The 24214-nt window shown below is 40.6% G+C and overlaps 1 protein-coding gene across 1 annotated transcript in view; it reads left to right on the top strand.

Annotated features, from left to right (window-relative positions):
- Positions 1-6618: 6618 nt before the first annotated feature.
- LOC104286677 (myosin-3) overlaps positions 6619-24214 on the top strand; it is a 22158-nt gene continuing 4562 nt past the window's right edge. Inside the window, exons 1-29 of the mRNA XM_009885294.1 lie at positions 6619-6694; positions 8933-9170; positions 9264-9407; positions 9749-9905; positions 10498-10525; positions 10624-10741; positions 10821-10913; positions 11027-11090; positions 11180-11278; positions 11384-11487; positions 11569-11707; positions 14034-14152; positions 14252-14401; positions 14991-15161; positions 15846-16155; positions 16796-16869; positions 17175-17262; positions 17349-17466; positions 18282-18405; positions 19119-19255; positions 19975-20230; positions 20592-20834; positions 20921-21097; positions 21183-21328; positions 21416-21506; positions 21595-21984; positions 22623-22749; positions 23599-23717; positions 24048-24209. Coding sequence (XP_009883596.1) covers positions 8967-9170; positions 9264-9407; positions 9749-9905; positions 10498-10525; positions 10624-10741; positions 10821-10913; positions 11027-11090; positions 11180-11278; positions 11384-11487; positions 11569-11707; positions 14034-14152; positions 14252-14401; positions 14991-15161; positions 15846-16155; positions 16796-16869; positions 17175-17262; positions 17349-17466; positions 18282-18405; positions 19119-19255; positions 19975-20230; positions 20592-20834; positions 20921-21097; positions 21183-21328; positions 21416-21506; positions 21595-21984; positions 22623-22749; positions 23599-23717; positions 24048-24209 — 4152 coding nt within the window. The 5' untranslated portion in view covers positions 6619-6694; positions 8933-8966. The remainder of the gene's footprint in view (positions 6695-8932; positions 9171-9263; positions 9408-9748; positions 9906-10497; positions 10526-10623; positions 10742-10820; positions 10914-11026; positions 11091-11179; positions 11279-11383; positions 11488-11568; positions 11708-14033; positions 14153-14251; positions 14402-14990; positions 15162-15845; positions 16156-16795; positions 16870-17174; positions 17263-17348; positions 17467-18281; positions 18406-19118; positions 19256-19974; positions 20231-20591; positions 20835-20920; positions 21098-21182; positions 21329-21415; positions 21507-21594; positions 21985-22622; positions 22750-23598; positions 23718-24047; positions 24210-24214) is intronic.

The following is a 24214-nucleotide window of genomic DNA, read 5'->3' as shown; positions in this document are numbered from 1 at the left end:
GCCGTACCCTCCTGCTCCATCACCAGTTCTCAACACAGGTCAAGTCCCAGCCAACTTCATACATACTCCTAAGCAATTCCAGCCAAAGTTCAAGAAATCTCATGGAAGGCCTAAGAAAAGCAATCCTTTCATCACAGTAATGTCCTGTAATGTTGGACAGTAAAGTTGGACAGAAGTACAGCTGGGTGGTCAGCTTACAGGGAGAACTGAGTGAGGACTATTGAATATACATAGTATGTACCTTACATGTAGAAGTGTACCTGTATCACCAAAGCAGGGAAAAGGTGCTCAGGGGAGAACTGGCTTGTGCTGTTCAATTGTGAAAGGCAATCACCATGGTTTGTCATTCAAAAATTGTAAAGTAAATCAGGCAATCATCGTGGTGATATGTTTTGTCAGTGAGCAATGCTGTCTTAGAAGAATGTGTCAGAGGAGGAAAGTACCAGACACATCTGTTCTCTGAATTGTCTCTACAAGCAGAATAGTCACTTTAAAGACACCCCTGCTCAGGCCAGTCTCCTTAAAGTCTCCTGCTCTCACAAACCAATGTCTTTGCTCTGAAATATCCTGTGTTCTCCAGAATGTAAGGGAGCAGCTGAGACTGGATTCTCTGAAGAAGAATATGAGGGACACTGTGACGATGGCTGGAGGCTCTTTCTACCATGCAATGTGTGGGATCACAGCAGAGTCAGACTGGAAAAAGGAGTGATACCTGCCACAGCCTCTGAGTTCAGAGCTCTTTCAGTATAGGGAAGACTCACTGGGTAAATACGGGGCAGAAACCACAGGATGATTTTCCTCAAGCCCCTCATTTGTTTTCCACACTGCATTCCCATTGCTTTCATAAGACCCTTAGAGGACAGAAAGGTGTCCTAGAATTGGTGGGCATTTGATTTAACCATCACAGTATAATATATTTATATTATATAGTATAATATATTTATAATTTGAGTCAAGCCCTCCCCTACCTTTCTAAGAGTCTTTACTCTCTCCCTCTGTCCAGGGAAAGTCTATTGCAGAGCCATCCAAGAATGGGCCTAGGAAACAGTAGGTGTACCAGTGTCTAGATCCATAGCAAAGGTATAGCTGCCTCCTCAAAGAAGAGGAGTAACATGGCAGTGACTGTTGCTGTTGATCTAGATGAATACACCTACCAAGCAAGCTGGTCCTCTCTGTCGACTGCAGTGCCATTGACTTATCACACAGGTCCACCACTGCCTTCCTGCCTACACAACAAGCTCCAGGGCAGGGAAGCCTCCAGTCTGGGCAGTTGCTTAACAAAATTAGTTTTTCTCCCTGAATGATTAAGGCAAAGCCTTCACACCAGATGGAAGGAGTCTACGCTCATTAAAACAACTTGACAGCTAAGGCCAGGACTGTGGCCAGATGTGTCATGCTGTAAGAAATGTTAGGTTTCCAGACATCCACGAGAAATCAGGGAGTGAGAAGGGGTTGATGTATTCATTACCCTCACAGCACATAGAGGAGGCTGCTGCACTATGCCAAGATCCCCTATGAGCAAAATGACCTTTACTCAGCCCACATACCCACTTCAAGCCTTGGGACTATTGATTCTGCCTGTCCTACTCAGGTCCACCAACTCTCCTGTCTTCTCTCTCCTCTCCTCTTGTCACTTCTTCCACTTGCCTTCCTCTGTCCACAGGCTAACTCTCTTGCCTGTTTATTGTCATTCTCAACATAGTGGGCCTGTTCGTTTTACTAAGAACAGATTATTAGCCCAAAACATAGTATTTTGCATTAAGATGAACTAGACATCCAACATTTACATGTTGATTGCAAGATAAAGTACAGCACTGATTCTGTAAGGTGTCTAAGTGCCAATCACACTTTACAGACAGGTGAGTAGATTAGATGGTTTGGGAATACATTCAATGTGTCTAAGGGCTCCAGTAAATTAGAAGTGAAGCTGTAAATGGACTCCTGTTACAGCTGAATACATTTGGTATTGCCAAGCCACAGAGAAAGAGCGTGAGACAGACTTGTTTAGTATTTTTGGCATATGTGACAAGCTTTAGCAGCTACCTCAAACTTGTTCTTTATTTAAAGCAAGTGCTAAACATCTTTGGCCATCCCGCCAGAATTCTCAATCCCTAGCTGACCTTCATGTGTCCTTTTTGGATATCTTTTCTAATCCTCCAGCCAGCCTTCAAGTGCTGTAAAAAAACACTGTCTTCAAATGCTAAGGGTTCTTAATAAAACATGTAAATAACATTTGAGCAGCAGAAGACAGCTGGAGTTAGGAAAGGACACTACTCTGTCCATTTTAGAAATGCTAGTTCAGTACCCACCATAGCTGAGTACCTCTGGTGCTTTTAGTGTCCCCTTGAACCCTTTGGTTTATTTTGGTACCCTTTGTATGAGCAACACTTGTTTTCAGTGTGACACTGGCAATACTAAACACAACCCTACTGCAGTGAGAATAAGCACCACCCATTGCAGGATTTGTAGTATGCCCTGCTATTCTAAGGGTTCATCACAGACCTCCACTAGTACATCACAGTTTTCGGTACCAGCCACATTTCAGAAAGGGTGGCAGGCGGTGAACAAGCTGTTCTGGTAATGCACTTCCTCGTTTTGCTGTGCACCAGGAGAGAGATCATCTTTACTTTCCCCTGTAGCTGCTCACCTACATTCAACTCCTCTACCACAAAAGCAGGGCATGTGAGGAGATAAGTGGGAGGCTGGCAGCTGGTGGTGGAGCAAAACAGGAGACATGGGAAGCTTCCATCAGTGCCTCACATTGCCTCCTCCTGAGGGCCAATGGCAACCGCCCTGGTTGGCTCTTGAGGACAGGAGCCAGGAGAAGAGTGCAGGGAGGTAGGCCAGTGAATGCCAGCTACAAGCTGGTTATAAAACCCCTGTCGCTGGTCTATTCAGCTCTCTGGACATTTCAATAGTGTCTTTTGTCTTTTCACCATTTCTTCAGGCTCAGTCACCCTGTGCAGAGGGGGGAAGGCCCTGGTCACCAGGGGCAGAGCCCGGGATGCCTGACACCCAGCGCCTGCCTGAGCTCTGGCCTGGTCTGGCTCTGGCCTGGTCTTCTCACCCATGGCACAGCATGCCACGGGCTCAGGCAGGCTGAGGGCCCCACCAGCCAGCGCAGGGCCCCGCCAGTGTCAGGCCTGTCCTTGTGGCAGTGCTGCATGGCAGGATGGATGCTGGTCTCACTGCTGGAGCCCCACATACCATCCACACTGCAGCCGCTGCCTCTGGGGTCTTCTGTTTAGACATGATGCCCATCCACGTTGGCTGCAAACTCTGTGTTGGGGCAGCAGGATGAGTGAGGGGAGCATGGGGTGAGCCTGTCAGAGGTAGGGGATGAAAAAAAATAATGTGGCATGATGCTTATTTGGTCCTCTCTTCTGCCAGTCAGAAATGACATTGCCTATGTAGTACTGGTGATGGTAGATAGGAAGGTATCAGTGACATCAATAGACACCCAGAAAAGTTATGGAGTATGCCTAAAATGAAAAATAATTTATTTTGTCCTCTGTACACATCTATTCTTTTTTTCTGGAATGTATCACATATAAGGTACTCTTTATGCCCTTTCAGTTTGTAGTAGTTTACTTAGTGAGCATGATCAGTCGCACTTGCTCTCTGGCTGACATTTATCGGGGATTACAATTTATCACTGTTAGCTTCTTGGAAAGCTGCATTGTTAGCTTCAACTGAACATGGTATAAAGGTAAAGCATGAACTAGTTGTAATACAAAGGAGAAATTTTTATTGGCATACTTTTTGCCATTATATTCAATAAGCAAATCTTCTCCTTTATAAATGCCTCAAACATTTGCCTAGGTATGTTTGCATAAAGTTTTTGTGAAGGGTTGTTGCTGATGGAAGACTTGAGTAAATGGGGTGTACATGTTCACAGTAGGAGGGCTGTACTTGTGCAGGTAGTTTGGAGGGGGTTGCAGTGGATTTGGTAGAGAAGGGGAGGCCCTGAGATAATGTTATAGCTGGCAAAAAAATGCTAAAATGTCTTATGTGAAAGTCTATGAAAACTTGTGGCTGTTTTCATTCTGCCTGACGGAAACAAAATCATGGTATTAAAGCAAAAGATTTCCTGACATTTTGGAGGAAGAAAAAAATGTGTTTTTTATAAGCTGCCACAATTATTTTTTTTTTAATTTTGACCTTTTTTCTTTTACTACCAAAGGTAGCAAAACAAATTATATACTTATATATGGGCTTAATTAATACACGCACATTTTTTTCTTGACCTCCAGCTTGTCCATATTTTTTCCAAGTTTTTCCATTTCAGAAAGTCACAGTTTCAGTTTTATTTGACAGCTACAGAGTTTTTCCAAATTAAGAAAACTTTGCTCTTAAAATTACAAAAAAGAAAAAGCAAAAGCAGGAATACATAGAGATAGAAAGCAAACAGCCATGTTGTATTCTGTTACATTGGCTAGCAACATAAATGCAAACAGGAGCAAGGAAAAATAATAAGGGAAACAGAACAAGCAAAATGTTACGGGTTGTAGAAATTTTTAATTCCAGGGTAATTTTGAAAAATATTTTGAAAAATTACTTCTCCTAAATCCTTTCAAGTCTTCAAAAACTTATGGATGATTCTTTTTCTATTTGAAAAATATCTTGCAAATAAAGTCTTCTAGTCAGCTGTCAGCTTTATGCCAGTATTACATATGACTGTGGGAAAACCATGTATTTTTCTTTTTTTTTTATAGCCAGTTTTAATGCAGGTGAAAACTGCATACACCAGCAAAATGAGACAACATACAGAGTCATTGAAATACCTGAAATTCACAGTGAATTCCAGTTCTCAGGCAATGTAATTGCATTAAAGACAAAAGAAGTGCTGGAACAGCTAGACCCACACAGGTGAGGGTGTAGCTGTTAGAGTTAAACCAGAGGCTTATTCTTCAGAGTGAATTTACTCCAAATGTGAAGCTCACGTCTGCTAATTTGCTCCTCACATCCAGGATTACAGTGCCATCACAGAGACGCAGTCAGCTGAGAGAAGAGGAGGAAGGAATTTCCTCACTTTCTTATCCAGACCTATGATTAGGTGATGTTAATAGGGAGTGGAACACAACAGGTGCTGTAAGTGGGGAAGCAGTATGCTATGGGATCAGGTGAAGCTGCTGAGATTTGATTCAGTTCAGATTGCTTTGTCTGTCATAGGAAATTTGGCAAGTTAAGACGAACACATGAAAAAAAATACTCGAGATCTGTTGCATGGGGGTGAAGTTTTTTCTCAATAAAGCAATTCCACTACCCTTTTCACCACTCCCCATCTTGTGTTGTTACATAACATGTGCAACCCCCTCCTTAATCTGGGTGGGGAACATCCCAGGGATGAGCACAGTAGATTGGCTTTTTTCACATACTAGCATGGGATTCAGCTCCTTCTAACCAGCCTCTCTCCCAGACTAGCACAGGACATGACTGTTCCTCTCCTAGAGAATGGAAATCCTTCCTGCCATCTAGCACACTTATACTGCAAAAGTAGTACTGAATGACTCCCTTATGTTGAGAGAGCACTTATTTCTCCTGCTTCCAGTGGGATACAGGCCTTAAGTTTAGTACAATGGTTCCATGGTCCTGTTCATATGACCTTTGAAACCCTTCAGCCCCAGAAACAAGAGTTGGATTTGTATGTCTTTTCTCTGCGATCTAACTTGGTGACTTCAGTCTTAGAGTCTTCTGCCTTCAACTCCAGACTGAACTTGTTTTGCCCTTCTGTCCATGGTGACTTGCTGTTATCCTCTTGGAATCACACCCCTATTTACTTCCTCTTCCTTAATCACATATCCTTCTTATCATTACCTTCAGACTCACGCTTCCTCCCCTTCTCAATTTAGCTTTGATGTATTTTACTACTTGGTCATTCATATCATCCCTTGATTCTCAGTCCTGCAACTTCTGTTCCTACTCAGGTGTTTCCTCCTGCATTGGGATTTCCTTCTTCTAACAATGACCCCACATGTCAGTAGGACCCCTCATCCTTTTCCACATTTCAGGCTCAGAGCATTTGCAGCATGCAGGAGCCTGTGCCTTCCCTTCTCCGTCCCTGTATGTTTCCTATTATGATACACTGGCTCTTACTCTTCACTTTCTCTGCTTGAGTCAGCATCTGATGGATTACAGTACCAACGTAGCCCCTTTCATCTCCTTTAGCACACCCTCCTGCTTACCCTCTTCTCAGGCTCTCTTGTCAAAATTATTTATAGGAGATTGATTCACAGACCTGTTATGTCTAAATATATCTGTTCATTTCTAGTATGAATGGCAATTCTGCTAGGAGTTAAGATTGCCAAAATTATTTTGACCCAAGAAAGAGGAGGTGGTGGCTACGTATGCAGATCGGACTGTATAAAAGTATCGTGGGATCAGTGTGTCTTGTCCTTCCTCAGAAATCTCTAAGGTAAGTGTGTCAGAAGCTTTGGACTGGGGAGGTGGGGGATGAAGGGAAACTGGCCCTGCATTCCAGAAGCACCAGTACATTCCTACAGACACTCATTCATTCACTGGGGGACTGCCAGTGTCAGCTGCGATTTTCAGCCTGCTTTCAAGGCTTCCATATGTGTTCTGTCTATAAATTTTCTCTGGAATTCTGTGCAGCAGTAAGAAGGGAGTTGCTAATTCTGTTTTACAGTACTGACTAGCTTCCAGTCTGAAAGCCATTCATCTTGTCTCACAAAAGGTAAGATCTTGATTTATTCACTCTTTAGGGACAGATAGAGATGCTCTAAGATGTATTCTTTATATTTATGTCCATTGTATACATACAGTACAAGAATTAGGCTGGATGGCTGATATCTTTGCCACAAGATTCTTAAAGACAGTGGTCTTAAAAGTACTGATCACTGCTGCATTGCCTACATTCTCCCCAGGATTCTTCTATAGAGATTGGCTTCCTACATTAGCAGGCATTAGGTCCTAGGCTCAGGATAAACTGTCCTAAGAAAAAAAAAAACAAACAAACACATCAGGAAGTAGTTTCCAATTACTTGTCCATAAATTAAATATATTCTTGAAGCAAACAATTATCTTTTTTTTTTTTTTTTCTTTCTCATTTTCCTCAACCATCAAGGGTCACTGGCACTAGCTGGGAAGACACATGAAAAGACATATCTTTAAATAATGTTAATATTTTCTTTTTTCACAGGGAAGCTTGGGGAGTGGGTTTAGAATGTTGTGTATCAAAACATCAAAAAGTGCTAAAAGAAAGCCTTTCAGTCTGAGTTTCCTTATAAACTTGCTTGTGCCTATTAAAATATTGCACAATTGTGATATAATTATATAAGCAAATATTAACAATCATGGGGAAATGAAGAAAGAAAGATACCTACTTGGATAACTAGAAAAAGAGACATTGAACAGCAACTAAATTCAAATTTTTAAATACCTGCACCCAGAAAAATTGACTGTTCATATTTACTTTTTGCATTGATTTATATTTATTTGGTCAAATATTGTCACTGGAATATATCCCTCAAAATTATAAAATGTCACCATGCTTTGAATAAGTCTATTGTGTATATATATAACATAGCTTATGCTAATATGCATAATATGCTAGTGTAATTCCTGTTAGGAATCTTGTAAGAAAGTGTGAGATGTTATACGCAGTGCTAAAACTGCTGGTGAAAGACTAGGTCCATTTTACAACCTTATGTAATTATTTTGTGAAATCGTCTCATTTGATTAATAACACTTAATGAAGTGAAAAATCATGTAGTTAGAAAGAAAACCATCAGTCAGGGAATTGTACCCATGCATTTGAACTGATAACACTTTATGACACAATCATAAATTATGTCTTTGTTGGCTAAGAATGCAAAGCAATTTTTTTCACGTGTAAGCAGTGGAATACTGAGTGGAACAAGTTTTGTAATGTACAAAAATACTGTGATAATTATTAAAATATTACTTCTGTTGCACTGGCCATACTACAATAATGAGGTTGCTAAATGGTAAAGGACCCAGAAAAGAGTTAAAAAAAACATTCTAAGTTCAGAATATCTTTCCTGCAATCAAAGTGAAATTGTTTCTCAAGGAAAACTTAATCAATTATTTGATTTTCCCCCAGAGGTCTGCCATAGGTGAAAGTATTGCTAGAGAAATAAGCTTCTTTTAGTTTATTCAGAAAAGCTACTCAAAATTCAAATTGCAGTTGATAAAGCTAGATAAAATTAGGTTAAAAGAAAGGGTACATTTGAAACAGTATTAATTTAACAATTTACCTTAATTCCAGCTTCACAATTGCATGAAACTTTTCAGTCAAGACAATTGGCAATAATAAACAGGGTTACATATAATTATTTTTTTAATAGTAGTGCATGAATGCAAGATAACTCAATTTCTGTTATGAAAAAGATCAAAGTGGAGAATATCAGCTTTGTTTATTAGCAGGTGGATCTGTGGAATAATTGAAATATTTGACAACTTGGGCTATTTTATCCCAAGGGAATGTCTTTAATGAGAAGTGCTAATAATTTTAGCTCTCTGCATATTCAGTGTACTGACCTCTTCCAGTCTTTTCTTGTAAACAAATCTCACAGTCTGAAAGGTGCTAAACAAAAGAGACACAAGAGGACTTTCAGAATTCTAAAACTGGAAATATCTAGTGAGTGCAGTGTTTGGAACCTTGGAAACAATCTGTTTATCTTGTTAATTCAACAAACAGGAAAAAAAAAAAAAAGAAAAGAACACAGAAAGCATTCCTGTGTAATTGCCATCGTCCAGTAGGCATAGAGATCTGACTACATAAAACAGAAATAAAGGAAAGATAATTATAGAACAGAGCTCTGAATTAGCAGAAAAAGGAAAGAGTCAATTCAATCAGTTGATACATACAACAGAGCACCATCTAATACACTATGCTGTAGGAGTGTTTCTTCCAACATGCACCATTGTAATATATTTGCTACCCTCACAGATACTTGCTGCATTACCTCTAGTAAACAGCAGCCATGTCATCAGACTCTGAAATGGCCATCTTTGGGGAGGCAGCTCCTTACCTCCGAAAGTCAGAAAAGGAGAGAATTGAGGCCCAGAACAAGCCGTTCGATGCCAAGTCATCCGTCTTTGTGGTACATGCAAAGGAATCCTATGTGAAAAGCACAATCCAGAGCAAAGAAGCAGGGAAGGTCACCGTCAAGACCGAAGGTGGAGAAGTGAGTAAAAAAAAAGTTCAAGGCTTGTGAATATAATTTAAGCCTGCTGTGAACTTTTAGAGAGCAAATCTGTATGTTTCTTTTCTTTGGCAGACTCTTACTGTGAAGGATGATCAAATCTTCTCCATGAACCCTCCCAAGTATGATAAAATCGAGGACATGGCCATGATGACCCACCTCCATGAACCCGCTGTGCTATACAACCTCAAAGAGCGTTATGCAGCCTGGATGATCTATGTAAGTACCAGCAGAAGGAGACAATTCCTGATTTTTAAGAGTTGAAGACAACTTTCAGTCTCCCTAAAGAGCTTCCTGACTTCTTGCATTCTTCTTTCCTCATTTTTCTATTTCTTCTTTTTTTCTGGTATATGTTCTCTTGCTGGCTCCATCTTCTTCTTCTACCTTCCCACTTTTACCTTTCCTTATTATATGCTGTATCTCACCCATTCTTTGATGGGTCATTCCTCCACTTTATTTTCTTTCACTACCCCAGTCTCCTCAGAACATCATTCACATCTGCCTTAGCTGTAACTCTCCTCGGCTTTACAAAATCAGCATCCTGTACTCCTTCCTTACAGACCTACTCAGGTCTCTTCTGCGTCACTGTCAACCCCTACAAGTGGCTGCCGGTGTACAACCCGGAGGTGGTGTTGGCCTACCGAGGCAAGAAGCGCCAGGAGGCCCCTCCACACATCTTCTCCATCTCTGACAATGCCTATCAGTTCATGCTGACTGGTAAGTGCTTGACCTCCTTCACAGCAATCTAAACCAAAAAGCCCCACTGATCTTGCCGGAGCATGTGACGAGCCAGCTAAAAACACCACGGAGCTGTGTGACTGAGAACTTGATTGAGTTATGCAGGAATTAATTTCAAGTGAAACTGACCCAGAAGCATGCATGGGCTCAGCACTGTGTATTATTTGGACTTTATTGTATGAAATTCTACACTCTCCCACTGCAGAAATACTATTTGACTTTGCTATTTTTTCCACTGAGGGAATAGATAGTAGTATTATTGCATATGATCCTCTATCTTGAATGCAGATAGGCAGTTTGATTTTAGATTTCTTGGTGAGAACTGTGTGAAGCACAAGTGGGTACAGAGCTTTTCTGAGGACTACATGCCTCTGACAGCTCTATGCATCCTTTTCGGCATATACTTTCTACTGTTGGAACCTGGAAGGGAATTGGGTAGTCTTGGATTAATTGAACTGCTACTCTTGGACTTGGGAGAAGTCCCAACTTGCATTTAAAGATTTACTTCTCATTCATCTTCGTGTTACTCAGGACAACTGCTAACACATCTTTCATTCTGCCTCTCTCACAGATCGCGAGAACCAGTCGATCCTGATCACGTATGTACACCCCCTGCTCGGGCCCCTGCGGGGCTGCCCAATGCCAGGGGACCTCCTGCCTGACCACACACTCTCTGCTTCTCTCTTTGGTTTGACAGCGGAGAATCCGGTGCAGGGAAGACTGTGAATACAAAGCGTGTCATCCAGTACTTTGCAACCATTGCAGCGAGCGGGGATAAGAAGAAGGAAGAGCAGCAGCCAACGGGCAAAATGCAGGTGAGGTCCTCGGGGTAGAAACATGCAACTGTCAGATTTATTTATGCGCTATATCGTGACAATAAGATTTCTGTCTTAGGGGACACTTGAGGATCAAATCATCAGTGCCAACCCACTGCTGGAGGCTTTTGGCAATGCCAAGACGGTGAGGAACGACAACTCCTCACGCTTTGTAAGTTGCTGCCCGGGGCAAAATTACTTTTTCCTAATCAACATACTGACTCGAATATTCTTGCAGACAGGATGGGTAAAATAGATCTCAATTGACTTTTCTGCTTCCTTCAGGGTAAATTCATCAGAATCCATTTTGGGGCCACAGGAAAACTGGCTTCTGCTGACATTGAAACATGTAAGTGACCCTTCTGGCCTGACCCCGTTCCTTCCAACCTGCCTCAGCTCTTGCGTTAACTCTGTCCTACCTTGATCTGTCCTTGCCAGATCTGCTGGAGAAGTCCAGAGTCACTTTCCAGCTGAAGGCAGAAAGAAGCTACCACATATTCTATCAGATCATGTCCAACAAGAAGCCAGAGCTAATTGGTAGGAAAGATCACTGACTTCTGCAGACAAAAGTCACGGAACAGCATTTAATTCCTTGACGTGCCAATTACATTTGATCTGTACGTGTTTTGTCCTTCTTTTCAGAGATGTTACTGATCACCACCAACCCCTATGACTATCAGTATGTGAGTCAAGGTGAGATCACGGTTCCCAGCATTAACGATCAGGAAGAGCTGATGGCCACGGACGTAAGTAACGCACAGAAGTTTTCCCAGGCGGACTCTCACCTTTACCACACATGGTACTTACTCCAATGATTCTTCCGTTAGAGTGCCATTGACATCTTGGGCTTCACTCCTGATGAGAAAACAGCCATTTACAAGCTGACAGGGGCTGTCATGCACTACGGCAACCTGAAGTTTAAGCAGAAGCAGCGTGAGGAGCAGGCAGAGCCAGACGGCACAGAAGGTACCAGCACGATATATACCGGAGCACAGTATATACCGGAACACTCACTAATACAGGCAGTAATTTGGGGTCAGAATCATTGACTTGGCCTGAGCATTTCCCCAGCTGCTAGCATTGTAGAATATGCGTGTCCTAACCAGAGGACTTTGCTGGAAGAACACAGCTCAGTGGAAGATGCAGGTTATTTTGAACTGTGCAAGGTATAAGGGCCTGTGAACCCTAGAGCACGCTTCCAGAAGAGCAAGCTTTGCTGCTATACTGAACAGCAGCTTCCCAGACCTGGCACAGGACTGGGAGCCACTCTGCTCACTGGCTTTAGTTTATGTACCCAGGTAGCTACTATCACTTACCACCAGCTGCGGGCACCTCCTAATGGTATTGTTTCCAGGTGACAAGAAGCCAGAATCCCAAAGCTGCTCTGCTTCAAAGCCCGTATTCTGGAGACAACTCACAACACCTGAACTGAGAGCATTGTGCTACTTCATTTTACATGGAGGGGTTAAAAAGGAACATCGGTTAATGCTGCAGCTGTGGCTCATATGCTCTACAGTTTCTGTAGAGCCTCAGTATGTCTCTTGCGACTTATGTTTGAAAAATAGACAGCTCAGATATCTCAATTGCGTTTGCTTTCCTAGAGTTGTTCAAAGGTGTATTCCTTGAAAAGTTCGTGGAAGTATTTCCATGAAATCAGAAATACTTGCATGTATCATAAACATGTACTATTAAGGGGTTTTTTTGTGTGTGTGGTTTGGTTTTTTTTTTTTTAGGAAAGTTAAGACATAAATGAAAATGTCCACAAGGAATACAATGGCAATGAATCTGATAATGACAAACAGTAACAGTAGAATAGGCTACAAATAATAGCTGTAACTTTTCTTAAGTCATGGTACTTTTCTGACCAAATCTTGGAAAGATTTGGAACAGTTTATGTAACACTGTTTCCTCTGAAGTCGGTTCTGTTTCACAGACACTGTAATCCTCTTCTGAGGATTACTCTGAATTGTGACGAATTTCTCAGTGTGGCAAAGTCATCTTTTATTTTGCTATTTTTATTTCCTAAAAAAGCTGGGAGAGGACTGTGGCCATTCATTTTCTCCACCTCCTGGGGACTTCATTTACTGTGAAATCTTTCTTTGTCTTCTTTTGAAAACATTGATGAAAACATGCGATCTATTTGAGTACTTCACTACCCTTAGTCATTAGAATTTTTTCCTCAATTTCTCATTTAAATATCTCTCAATGCAATTTCAGGCTGTTAGATCTTGTCAATATTCATGCAGCAATCTGCTATACTTTTTTATCTTGATTTCGTATGAATTATATAAGCATTCTTGAACAAATCTTTTTACATATTGTGCCTGGTGACAGAGTTTGAATTCAATAGTAAAAGCAATAGCAGAAAGTAAAATACCAAACTTATTGTTTGAGGATGAACTTCTAAAAACAGCCTTTCATTTCATATGTTTAGCATATGTCAAAGCAAAGAGTTATAGTAGCGTATAATAGAATTGGATGACTATTTAATTATTAAAAACTAACTCTACAAAAGTGAAATGTTCTTGTTTCATACCTTAATCTTTCCAGTGGTAAATGTACATTAAGTATTTAGTTGTAAATAACACACAGTAGAAACAGCTGAAAATTAGCATCTGTGTATATATATTCTATAGTGACGTTTGGCCTTCTCACATTAAAGGACTCTGTAAATAATACTAGTGCTCACTATTATCTTTGCTGTGAGAAGAGATAGTCAGCAAAATGGAAAGTGATGACAGAGTACATCCAGTGCTGTAGTTCTTGTATTTAACAGTCTAGATTCAGAAAAAAAGAGAGGGGGAAAAGACCTATGTGTGTTATATTTATCCTTAGGGAGAATGTGTTCCCACTATGAAAGTTGTATGAGATATGCCAAAATTATAAATAGGATAATACTTCACTAATCTATCTATGTCTCTCTAATGACAGTTGACTTTCACTGACTAAAATTTTCCGTACAGTGTATTTCACTACCAACGAGTTTCCTTTTGCAGTTTATTCAGGAAATGTGACTTGTTTGACATGCCATTTTCATGACCCTTTGCCCTTTTGTCTGTCTAATCACTTGCTTCAAAATTTGCGTTTTCATTGTAAAGGCATTTGGAAGAGTCTTTACATTTAACAATCATCTAAATTAAATGGGGAAAAAACAGTTAATAAGAAAAATTACAATATTTAAAAGTATGTGACCTAAAATATGTGTGACTTCTGCAGAAAGGATTTGAAATTACTACAAGATATATCTACTGGAGAGCTAATATTTGATCCTGCTATATGCTTGTTTCCTTAGTTGCTGATAAGGCTGCCTACTTGATGGGTCTGAACTCAGCAGATCTGCTTAAGGCCCTCTGCTACCCTCGAGTCAAGGTTGGGAATGAATATGTGACCAAGGGTCAAACTGTGCAGCAGGTAAGAAACAAGTGATGACAGAAAACAAATGACATGAATTAAAAACTTTGAGCTTCCTCTTTTGTTCTTAATGGAAACTATTCTTTTACTTTTTTGTAGGTATACAATTCAGTGGGTGCCCTGGCAAAATCTGTTTTTGAGAAGATGTTTTTGTGGATGGTTGTTCGCATCAACCAACAGCTGGATACCAAGCAACCCAGACAGTACTTCATTGGTGTCCTGGACATTGCTGGCTTTGAGATCTTTGATGTAAGAGGAGGATCTTCATACAAGTTTCCTGGAAAGGGCATTAAGAAACTGGCATAGTTTGGGTTTTGGTTTGGGGTTTTTTTGTTTTTAAATTATGGATAGATTTTATCTTTTGGATAATCTTGACATTCCCGCAGGAATGGCACTCTTCTAGTTCTTATAGTATGTATTATCCCACAGAGGCTGAAGGTTTTTGCAGATGTCTGTCACCATACGTAGAAGTGAAAGTTGCATTGAAAACTGATAGGAAATTTTTTAACTGATAGGTAATAGCATAGACACATTTTGAGTAAGTTAAAATATGCCATCTTGAATGAAAATTTTATTAATGCTGAAGCCAGAGTCCCTCTGAATGCTTGAGAATAGACTGGCAGTGTAGACGGATTCATGCAGACTTGGACTAAGCTCTGCAACTCTTTTCAGAGGTCAGAAATGTGTTGAGACAGTGCAAGGGCCTGTCCAGTCCCATGAATAGAAATTCAGGATCCCAATCATGGAGGCCTTAATGGGTTGAAAACAAAACCTACTGGAAGATGAAAACTGTTCCTGGAACTGAACTTCACAAGTAAATCTCTTTTGCATTCTGTAGTTCAACAGCCTGGAGCAGCTGTGCATCAATTTCACCAATGAGAAACTGCAACAGTTCTTCAACCACCACATGTTCGTGCTGGAGCAGGAGGAGTACAAGAAGGAAGGAATTGACTGGGAGTTCATTGACTTTGGGATGGACCTGGCTGCCTGCATTGAGCTCATTGAGAAGGTTCTTGGGCCCTACACACTAAATAGTTTTCCAGATGTAAAATGTAAAAAGGAATCTTCTGTGCTCAAATTAGACCACTCTAATGTGTGGCACTCACAATTAGTGCAGCAAATAACATGTTTTTTTTCTGGGCTCCAAGCATTTGATATACGTTTTCATTTGTCTGTTACTTCAATGCCTGTGGGATTCTGTCACATAGTACATATGATTCACGTGGGGCAAAAATTTCAGTCCTAGTCACTGTTCTGGAGTCCACACTCAAATGGGTCTGTTTTTTAATGCATGCTCTGCAAGTAATACACTGGGCAACTTCTATTTTAATATGTTTAAAGAAATTTTCTACCTTGTACCTAAGAAAAAGTGTTTAGGAAGTGTAAACTCTTCCTTACATCTGAATGCTGCTACTTTCATTCATTTTCGTTTCCGTCTTCAACTGACATGCACATAGTGAATTTCTACATGCAAGATCTTTATTACATCCCAACTCTGAAACTTACGGGTGAGCTTGTTTTTGTATAACTGATGGCATATCCACTAACAAAATGCCCCTTCTGGAAGAAACATAAGACTACTCATTCTGAGGACGGGGTTTTGTATAATTTTTATCTCCCATTCCTCTCATATACTCTCTCTCTGCTTCTTGCTTCCACACTTTCTTTCTTCACATGTTGCTATTTCTTCCAGCCCATGGGCATCTTCTCCATCCTGGAAGAGGAGTGCATGTTCCCCAAGGCAACTGACACCTCTTTCAAGAACAAGCTCTATGACCAGCATCTGGGCAAGTCCAACAACTTCCAGAAGCCTAAACCTGGCAAAGGCAAGGCTGAGGCCCACTTCTCCCTGGTGCACTATGCTGGCACGGTGGACTACAACATCACTGGCTGGCTGGAGAAGAACAAGGACCCCCTGAATGAAACTGTTGTGGGGCTGTACCAGAAATCATCCCTGAAGACACTGGCCTTACTCTTTGCCTCTGTTGGTGGGGCAGAAGCAGGTGATTTCTTTGAAATCACTTCTACTATAATTTACAGAAAAAAGAATCTTGAAATAGTATTTTCCAATTATATTTACATTTCAAAAATTGAAACCCCATAACCTCATATACTTTTTGGAACTTAGTCACTCAGACTAATAAAGGATATTATATTTCCCTAGAGACCTTAATACATCTGTAGGTTTTAAGACCAGACAGCTGTAACACAACATTAACATAGGGTAGCTGACAAACCAGATTTCTGCAATGTGGGGCATTCCCAAATACTGCAGGGAAGACAATAAAAGGTATAAACATGCTGCTAAATTTATAGATATCCTTAGATGTAAAGATACATGAAGACTGCTTTTGGTGTATTCACTAGTGATTTATTTAATTCCTTAAATATCTTACTATGCAAAATGTTACATTTTATTTCCTGTTTGCATTTTCTTAACTTCAGCTTGAAGTCATTGGATTTCATTCTGTTATCATCTGAAAAAATCAAGTCTCCCATTGTAACTTTAAACACAATATGCATTTACAAATTTTGATCATATTATATTTTCTATTTTTTTAAGAGGAACACACAAGGTTCTTCAGATTCTAACTGTGTGCTTTTGATGTTCATTTCTTTTTTTAAAAAAATACTATTGTTTAGAGAGTGGTGGCGGTGGCAAGAAGGGCGGCAAGAAGAAGGGGTCTTCTTTCCAGACTGTGTCAGCTCTCTTCCGGGTACTGTAGAGTAATCATTATAAATATTAACACATTGTGAAAAAATACAGAAAATTCACTTCAGAAAAGTTTTAGATTGATTTAATATACAAAAATTTCATATTTATAAAGGATAAAAGAATGTGCTTCTTAATAAAGAGGGATTCTCATTGAATCCTTGGAAGTATTCTTTCAGAACTGCCTGAAAGTTCTGTAAAAAAACCCAAACAATTAATCATGGTTATAATGCAGTGTTTTTATTCCATCTAATATTGAGATTGTATAAGTGACATTTTTAAACCCGAGTCTTTGCTCTTGCTCTTAAGGAAAATTTAAACAAACTGATGAGCAATCTACGAAGCACACATCCCCATTTTGTGCGATGCCTTATTCCTAATGAAACTAAAACACCTGGTAAGTTGTTAAAGTTCAAAGATGCGATAAATCTGTTCTTCTCTGTGCAGTACAATGAAGTACCAATTCATTATGTCATTTATTAGGTGCCATGGAACATGAGCTGGTGCTGCATCAGCTGCGGTGTAACGGCGTGCTGGAAGGGATTAGAATTTGCAGGAAAGGATTCCCCAGCAGAATACTCTATGCAGACTTTAAACAGAGGTCAGATTCCATGTCATCCGCCCTACACCATATCCACCAATGCTGAAAAATTTGCATTTCCTAATTGTTTTAACTCTGTGGGAGTTATGGGAGCAGTTCATTGTATGTATCTTTAGTCATACAAGAGTCAATTGTCCAAGTCAGTCATCCAGTTTCTTTCTATAGCTAACTAGAATAACAGGCATTTTCAAAGGGCAATCATTTATTCCTGTCCTTGATTCATATTTTGGCATTTATACAAAGCATTTTTTAATTAACTATCCAGAAATGAAGTTGACTAGCTTAGACTTAGTTAACTTCTGAGTAGCAAAGTAAGATGACTTGCAGTCATCAGCACAGAAATGTGAATAAAAAAACTGCAAGGTATTCTCAACTAACTTGTTGGAAAAACAAATAAAATAAAAAGATCTTGCTTTATGTTTTATATCAGCTGCAAAAACCTCAGGTAGCATATACTGCCACTATTTTGAGTGAAGAATTGCTTCTACTCTCCACATATTTTGTTCTCGTACATTAAGTTCTCATTTTGAGATAAGGCATAACAGGGTATGTGAAATATGTCAGCAGTTACCCATGGAAATTAGTACCCATTCTGTGTAAAGAATTTCTGGACTAAGGAAAGTGCAATGTTTTTCCTAAAAACATGTTTGCCCATGAACATGTGATTTCTAAACAATGGAACGGAGTGCAGACTTATTCACCTCTCTTCCACTTTTGATCCACCTTTAGAGAATCTTAATAATGGTATCAGTTGGTACAGGTTTGATTAAGACTTCAGGAATCTGACCACCTTCATATTCTACTTCCTCCCATAGGTACAAGGTGCTTAATGCCAGTGCCATCCCAGAGGGACAGTTCATTGACAGCAAGAAGGCTTCTGAGAAGCTCCTTGGGTCAATCGATGTGGACCACACCCAGTACAAATTTGGCCACACCAAGGTACAAATGCTGGTTCATTGATGTACTGTGCTTGCAATACCTGACAATTATGTACTGCAACATTCTCTTTCTCAAGGTGTTCTTCAAAGCTGGGCTGCTGGGACTCCTGGAGGAGATGAGGGATGAGAAGCTGGCACAGCTCATCACCCGCACACAGGCCATGTGCATCAGCTGCAAGTTTCAGGGGACGATGCTTTCTTCCTATACGCATGGTAGCAATGTTCCTCTCTAGCAATTTTCTACAGCATAGTTTAAGTAAAAAAAGTATTGGACTGAAATGGCTGGAGATCAGTGGCCTCTTTTCATCGATGACTGATCACCTAAAGACAGTAACAGTTTCCTTAACTTTGTTATCAGATTAGGGATTCATTATAACTCTATCTCTAAACAACGGATGGAATTCCAACTCCCTCAGCCTGATTCTGCTGCAAAGAGTGATGTTAATTTCAGTAAACAATATAACCTTATGACTTGAGATGGTTGCCTTCATTTACATTTTCTCTCATTTCACAGATACAAGGTGCTCAATGCCAGTGCCATCCCAGAGGGACAGTTCATTGACAGCAAGAAGGCTTCTGAGAAGCTCCTTGGGTCAATCGATGTGGACCACACCCAGTACAAATTTGGCCACACCAAGGTACAAATGCTGGTTCATTGATGTACTGTGCTTGCAATACCTGACAATTATGTACTGCAACATTCTCTTTCTCAAGGTGTTCTTCAAAGCTGGGCTGCTGGGACTCCTGGAGGAGATGAGGGATGAGAAGCTGGCACAGCTCATCACCCGCACACAGGCCATGTGCAGGGGCTTCCTGATGAGAGTGGAGTTCAAGAAAATGATGGAGAGGAGGTAGATACTTATACTTATTTGGCCTCCTGGGCCAATCCTTATCAGATACCAATGACATGAACAAAACTGAAAAAAGGATGCTTCTTTCCAAATCTCATTTATTTCTCATTAATTCAGTTCACCAATATGGATGTGTTTGGGAGTATACCCTGGCAGCAGATGAAGCAGTACAAAAACCCGATTTAAAGAAAAAAATTGTTTTTAACTTAAATCACTCTTTGTTCTAATTTTTGCTTAATTCAGTAAATGGCTGCATTATATGTATGTCCACAAATCAGGTATCTAGTCTAAGCTAATTATTTTAGGTTACCATTATAATCATAAGGTGAGAAACACGTACTTGTAACACAAGAGAACTATCCTCTTCCCCTGGATAACTTTCATGAAATGGACCAAGTTAGCTTCTGGAGGTGTTCCTTTTTTTTGACTACGAAAGTGAGACAAATATATGGACTTCAAAACTATTCATACAGGTTAACGATCTACATCAAACTAGGGAGCTTTTTTCAGCTATATATTATATATATATATAATATATTAAAGATTATTAATAAAATATAATATTGATATATAGTATATATTTTATACACACAAAGATCTATAGAATGTAAATTATATAGTATTATATGTAGAATTTTGTTATACATATCAATATATACAATTAAATATGTATTACAAATTTAAAAATAAACAACATAATATATTTTATTACCTTTCAGAGAGTCCATCTTCTGTATCCAGTACAATGTTCGTGCATTCATGAATGTCAAGCACTGGCCCTGGATGAAGCTGTTCTTCAAGATCAAGCCCTTGCTGAAGAGCGCAGAATCTGAGAAGGAGATGGCCAACATGAAGGAAGAGTTTGAGAAAACCAAGGAAGAGCTTGCAAAGTCTGAGGCCAAGAGGAAGGAGCTGGAGGAGAAAATGGTTTCTTTGCTGCAGGAGAAAAACGATCTGCAGCTCCAAGTGCAGGCTGTGAGTATTGTTAATGAATTTGGCTTTAAATGTCCTGTGTAAAATGATCCCAAATGTCTCTGTAATAGACACATTGTCCCAAAACCGTACGTATTGTAAAAACATACATGTATTTCATAAAATAGGAAGGAAAACCACACAGAAAAGCTATGCCGAAATCTCCAATTATTAATAAATTTACAATGAATTATTGCAGCTTGTTTCATAGGCATTTATATCAAGAGAGGAGTAATCAATTTCCAGTCGGTAAATACTACTGTTTACAGTACTTTAAATCTTACATGGAAACCTACAGCCACATCTTTATACAACTTTATATACCATATAATTTTAATACGTTATCATCATGAATCATGTGTAGGAAGCTGATGGTTTGGCTGATGCTGAGGAAAGGTGTGACCAACTCATCAAAACCAAAATCCAGCTGGAAGCTAAAATTAAGGAGCTGACAGAGAGAGCAGAAGATGAAGAAGAGATGAATGCTGAACTGACAGCCAAGAAGAGGAAACTGGAGGACGAATGTTCAGAGCTGAAGAAAGATATTGATGACCTTGAGTTAACACTGGCCAAGGTTGAGAAGGAAAAACATGCCACTGAAAACAAGGTATACAACAGATTCTGTGACACACATTCAAGGAAAAGAGATCCATTCCCAATTCTTGTAACAAGGTTGTTTTCTTCTTCTCAAAGGTGAAAAACCTCACAGAGGAGATGGCAGCCCGGGACGAGACCATCGCCAAGCTGACTAAAGAGAAGAAGGCCCTCCAAGAGGCCCATCAGCAGACACTGGATGACCTGCAGGCAGAAGAAGACAAAGTCAATACGCTGACCAAAGCCAAGACCAAGCTGGAGCAGCAAGTGGATGATGTAAGCCCACAGACATACAGCAAGAAGAGGACAGGTATGGAGTTGGAACTGGCTGCTGGATCACCTATGGTCTTGTTGTGTTTAGCTGGAAGGGTCCCTGGAGCAGGAGAAGAAACTGCGCATGGACCTTGAGAGAGCTAAGAGGAAACTCGAAGGAGACCTGAAGATGAACCAGGAATCCATAATGGATTTGGAAAATGATAAGCAGCAGCTGGATGAGAAACTGAAGAAGTAAGTGGGGCTGTTGGGCACCTGAGTGCTGGGCTGGTGCACTTGTCTTTTCTCTGTGAGCTCTAACACCTTTTGCTTTGCCCAAAGGAAAGACTTTGAAATCAGCCAGATCCAGAGCAAAATCGAGGATGAGCAAGCCCTGGGCATGCAATTACAGAAGAAGATCAAGGAGCTGCAGGCAAGTCTCTGTCCCTTCCCCTCTCTCACCCAGACACAGGTCAGGAAGGAGGAGGACATGGGTGTGAAGGGTCCCTAATGTTCCCCAGGCGCGTATTGAGGAACTGGAGGAGGAAATTGAGGCAGAGCGAACCTCTCGGGCAAAAGCAGAGAAGCATCGGGCTGACCTCTCAAGGGAGCTCGAGGAGATCAGCGAGCGCCTGGAAGAAGCAGGAGGGGCTACCGCAGCTCAGATGGAGATGAACAAGAAGCGTGAGGCAGAATTTCAGAAGATGCGTCGTGACCTCGAAGAGGCCACGCTGCAGCACGAAGCCACGGCTGCTGCACTGCGGAAGAAGCACGCGGACAGCACAGCTGAGCTTGGGGAGCAGATCGACAACCTGCAACGAGTGAAGCAGAAGCTGGAGAAGGAGAAGAGTGAGCTGAAGATGGAGATTGACGACTTGGCCAGTAACATGGAGTCTGTCTCCAAAGCCAAGGTACTGAAATCTTTCTTTGTAGTAATTCAAACATAATCAGGTATCTATATTTTAACACAGAAATTTAAGTTAGTCATACTTTAAAATAAATAGTTGCACTTTACAACTTGAATTTGCATTTATATATTTCAGTATCTGTGTAATAACATATTGTGTCTTTTGGGTGAGAGCTATGATACTTCCCTTTAAGCACCTAGCCTAAGGAACTACAGGATCTCATTGCTTGGCTCAGAATATTATGACAGTGAAATTAAAGACACTAACCTTATCAGTTTTTTGGTTTCTTCAAAAGTAGAATTTACTCCTAACCTACCCTTCCCTTTATATTCCTATTTTTCTTTTCCTTCCTTAAATACTTAAATGACATAGTCACTAAGAGCCAAACAGAAATTTAACATAATTCCTCATGTTAGTGTCATATCATCTTTCTTCTCTATTGAAAAAATGGAGTGTACATTAATAAATAATACGAAATTTGGAATTAGGGATGCCAATTTCATAGAACAATATGTCAGTTAACTGAGACATTTTCACTTTACTTCTACATCATTGGCTTCTTTTCTTGGCCTTAGCAAGGCTTCAGATTCTCAGTATTATGTGTTGAATCACTGACCATCCTTCATTCCTCATGCAAATAGGCAAATCTGGAGAAGATGTGCCGCTCCCTAGAAGATCAGCTCAGTGAGATTAAGACAAAGGAGGAGGAACAACAGCGCACAATTAATGACATAAGTGCTCAGAGAGCTCGGCTACAAACAGAATCTGGTAAGACATTTGTTTTTTTAGATGACACTGTATATAACCTGGGACTTCAAAAAAAGGGGTCAAAAAGGCCTGAGGGTGTTGGTGGAAACTAGGTTGAACATAAGCCAGAAACGTGCTCTTACGACAAAGGCAGCCAACAGAATCCTGAGCTGCATTTTTGAGAAGTGTTGCCAGGAGGTTAGCAGAGGGTGATCCTTCCCCCTACTCAGCATTGGTGAGGCCACACGTGGAGTGCTGTGTCCAGTGCTAGGCTCCCTCGTACCAGAGAGATACAGAGATACTGGAGCAGGACCAATAACATGATTAAGGGACTGGAGCAACTAATCACTGGAACAACATCCCTAGGGATGTGGTATCATCCTCGCCACTGGAAGTGTCAAGACATGACTGGACAGGGCGCTAGATAATCTCATCTAGGCTACCTTTCTCATGAAAGCTTGGACTGGATGACCTTACAAGGTCCTTTCCAGCCTGGACTGTACTATGATTCTATGACTGGAGTTTCAAAGAAGAATTCATCTATCACACAGGCTAGGAGAGGACAGTGATATACCTGAGCACAGACACCATTCTGTAAGCTCAGGGCTTGAAATGATCACTGGACTTAGTGCAAATATACAGTCAGACTAGTCAGATGTTGGCCAAGGGGATATAATGTATCTCATTTCTCGTCTCTAAGATGAATATTTTGGCATACTCAGAGATATGGATAGGTGTCAGTGGTTAGGATTCCATGAAAGAAATAAAATCTTGTTTAACTCAAAATATTTTTATGTGCATTTAATTATCAAGGTTAACACTTTTAAATAAGTCATAAAAAGGGTTTTTTACTCATCTGAACTTTTCCAGGTGAATATTCACGGCAGGTGGAGGAGAAAGATGCTCTAATTTCTCAGCTGTCAAGAGGCAAGCAGGCATTCACCCAGCAGATTGAGGAACTCAAGAGGCACTTAGAGGAAGAGATAAAGGTGAGAAGGCTTTCCAAATTCTGCCTTACCCAGTGGATTCCTCCTGTCTGGGAGAAGCTTGAGATATATATGAAATTACAGAACCAACAAGATGAGAGGGAGAAAAAAAACCACTTAGGTAATGAAGTGCAAGTTTTCCCATATTAGGTTTGCTCCACCTTCCCTACAGTCTATCCATTAATTTTTTTGCAGGTTCACAGATCTTCCTTCCTTTTGTATTCAGTAGCCTGCCATCACTCAAAGCAGAACAATCCAGCATCCACCAACATTTCAGTCAGGAGATTTCCCACGATATTTCCGTTCATTTTCACAATACTCTTTTTCCCCCAGGCCAAGAACGCTCTGGCCCACGCCTTGCAGTCTGCTCGCCATGACTGTGACTTGCTCCGGGAACAGTATGAGGAGGAGCAGGAAGCCAAGGGGGAGCTGCAGCGTGCCCTGTCCAAGGCCAACAGCGAAGTGGCCCAGTGGAGAACCAAATACGAGACGGACGCGAT

Source organism: Charadrius vociferus, unplaced genomic scaffold (assembly GCF_000708025.1).
Source record: "Charadrius vociferus isolate BGI_N301 unplaced genomic scaffold, ASM70802v2 scaffold415, whole genome shotgun sequence".
Classification (NCBI taxonomy): domain Eukaryota; kingdom Metazoa; phylum Chordata; class Aves; order Charadriiformes; family Charadriidae; genus Charadrius; species Charadrius vociferus.
The sequence above is the reverse complement of the archived record's forward strand: the minus strand, read 5'-3'. Positions and strand labels throughout refer to the sequence as shown.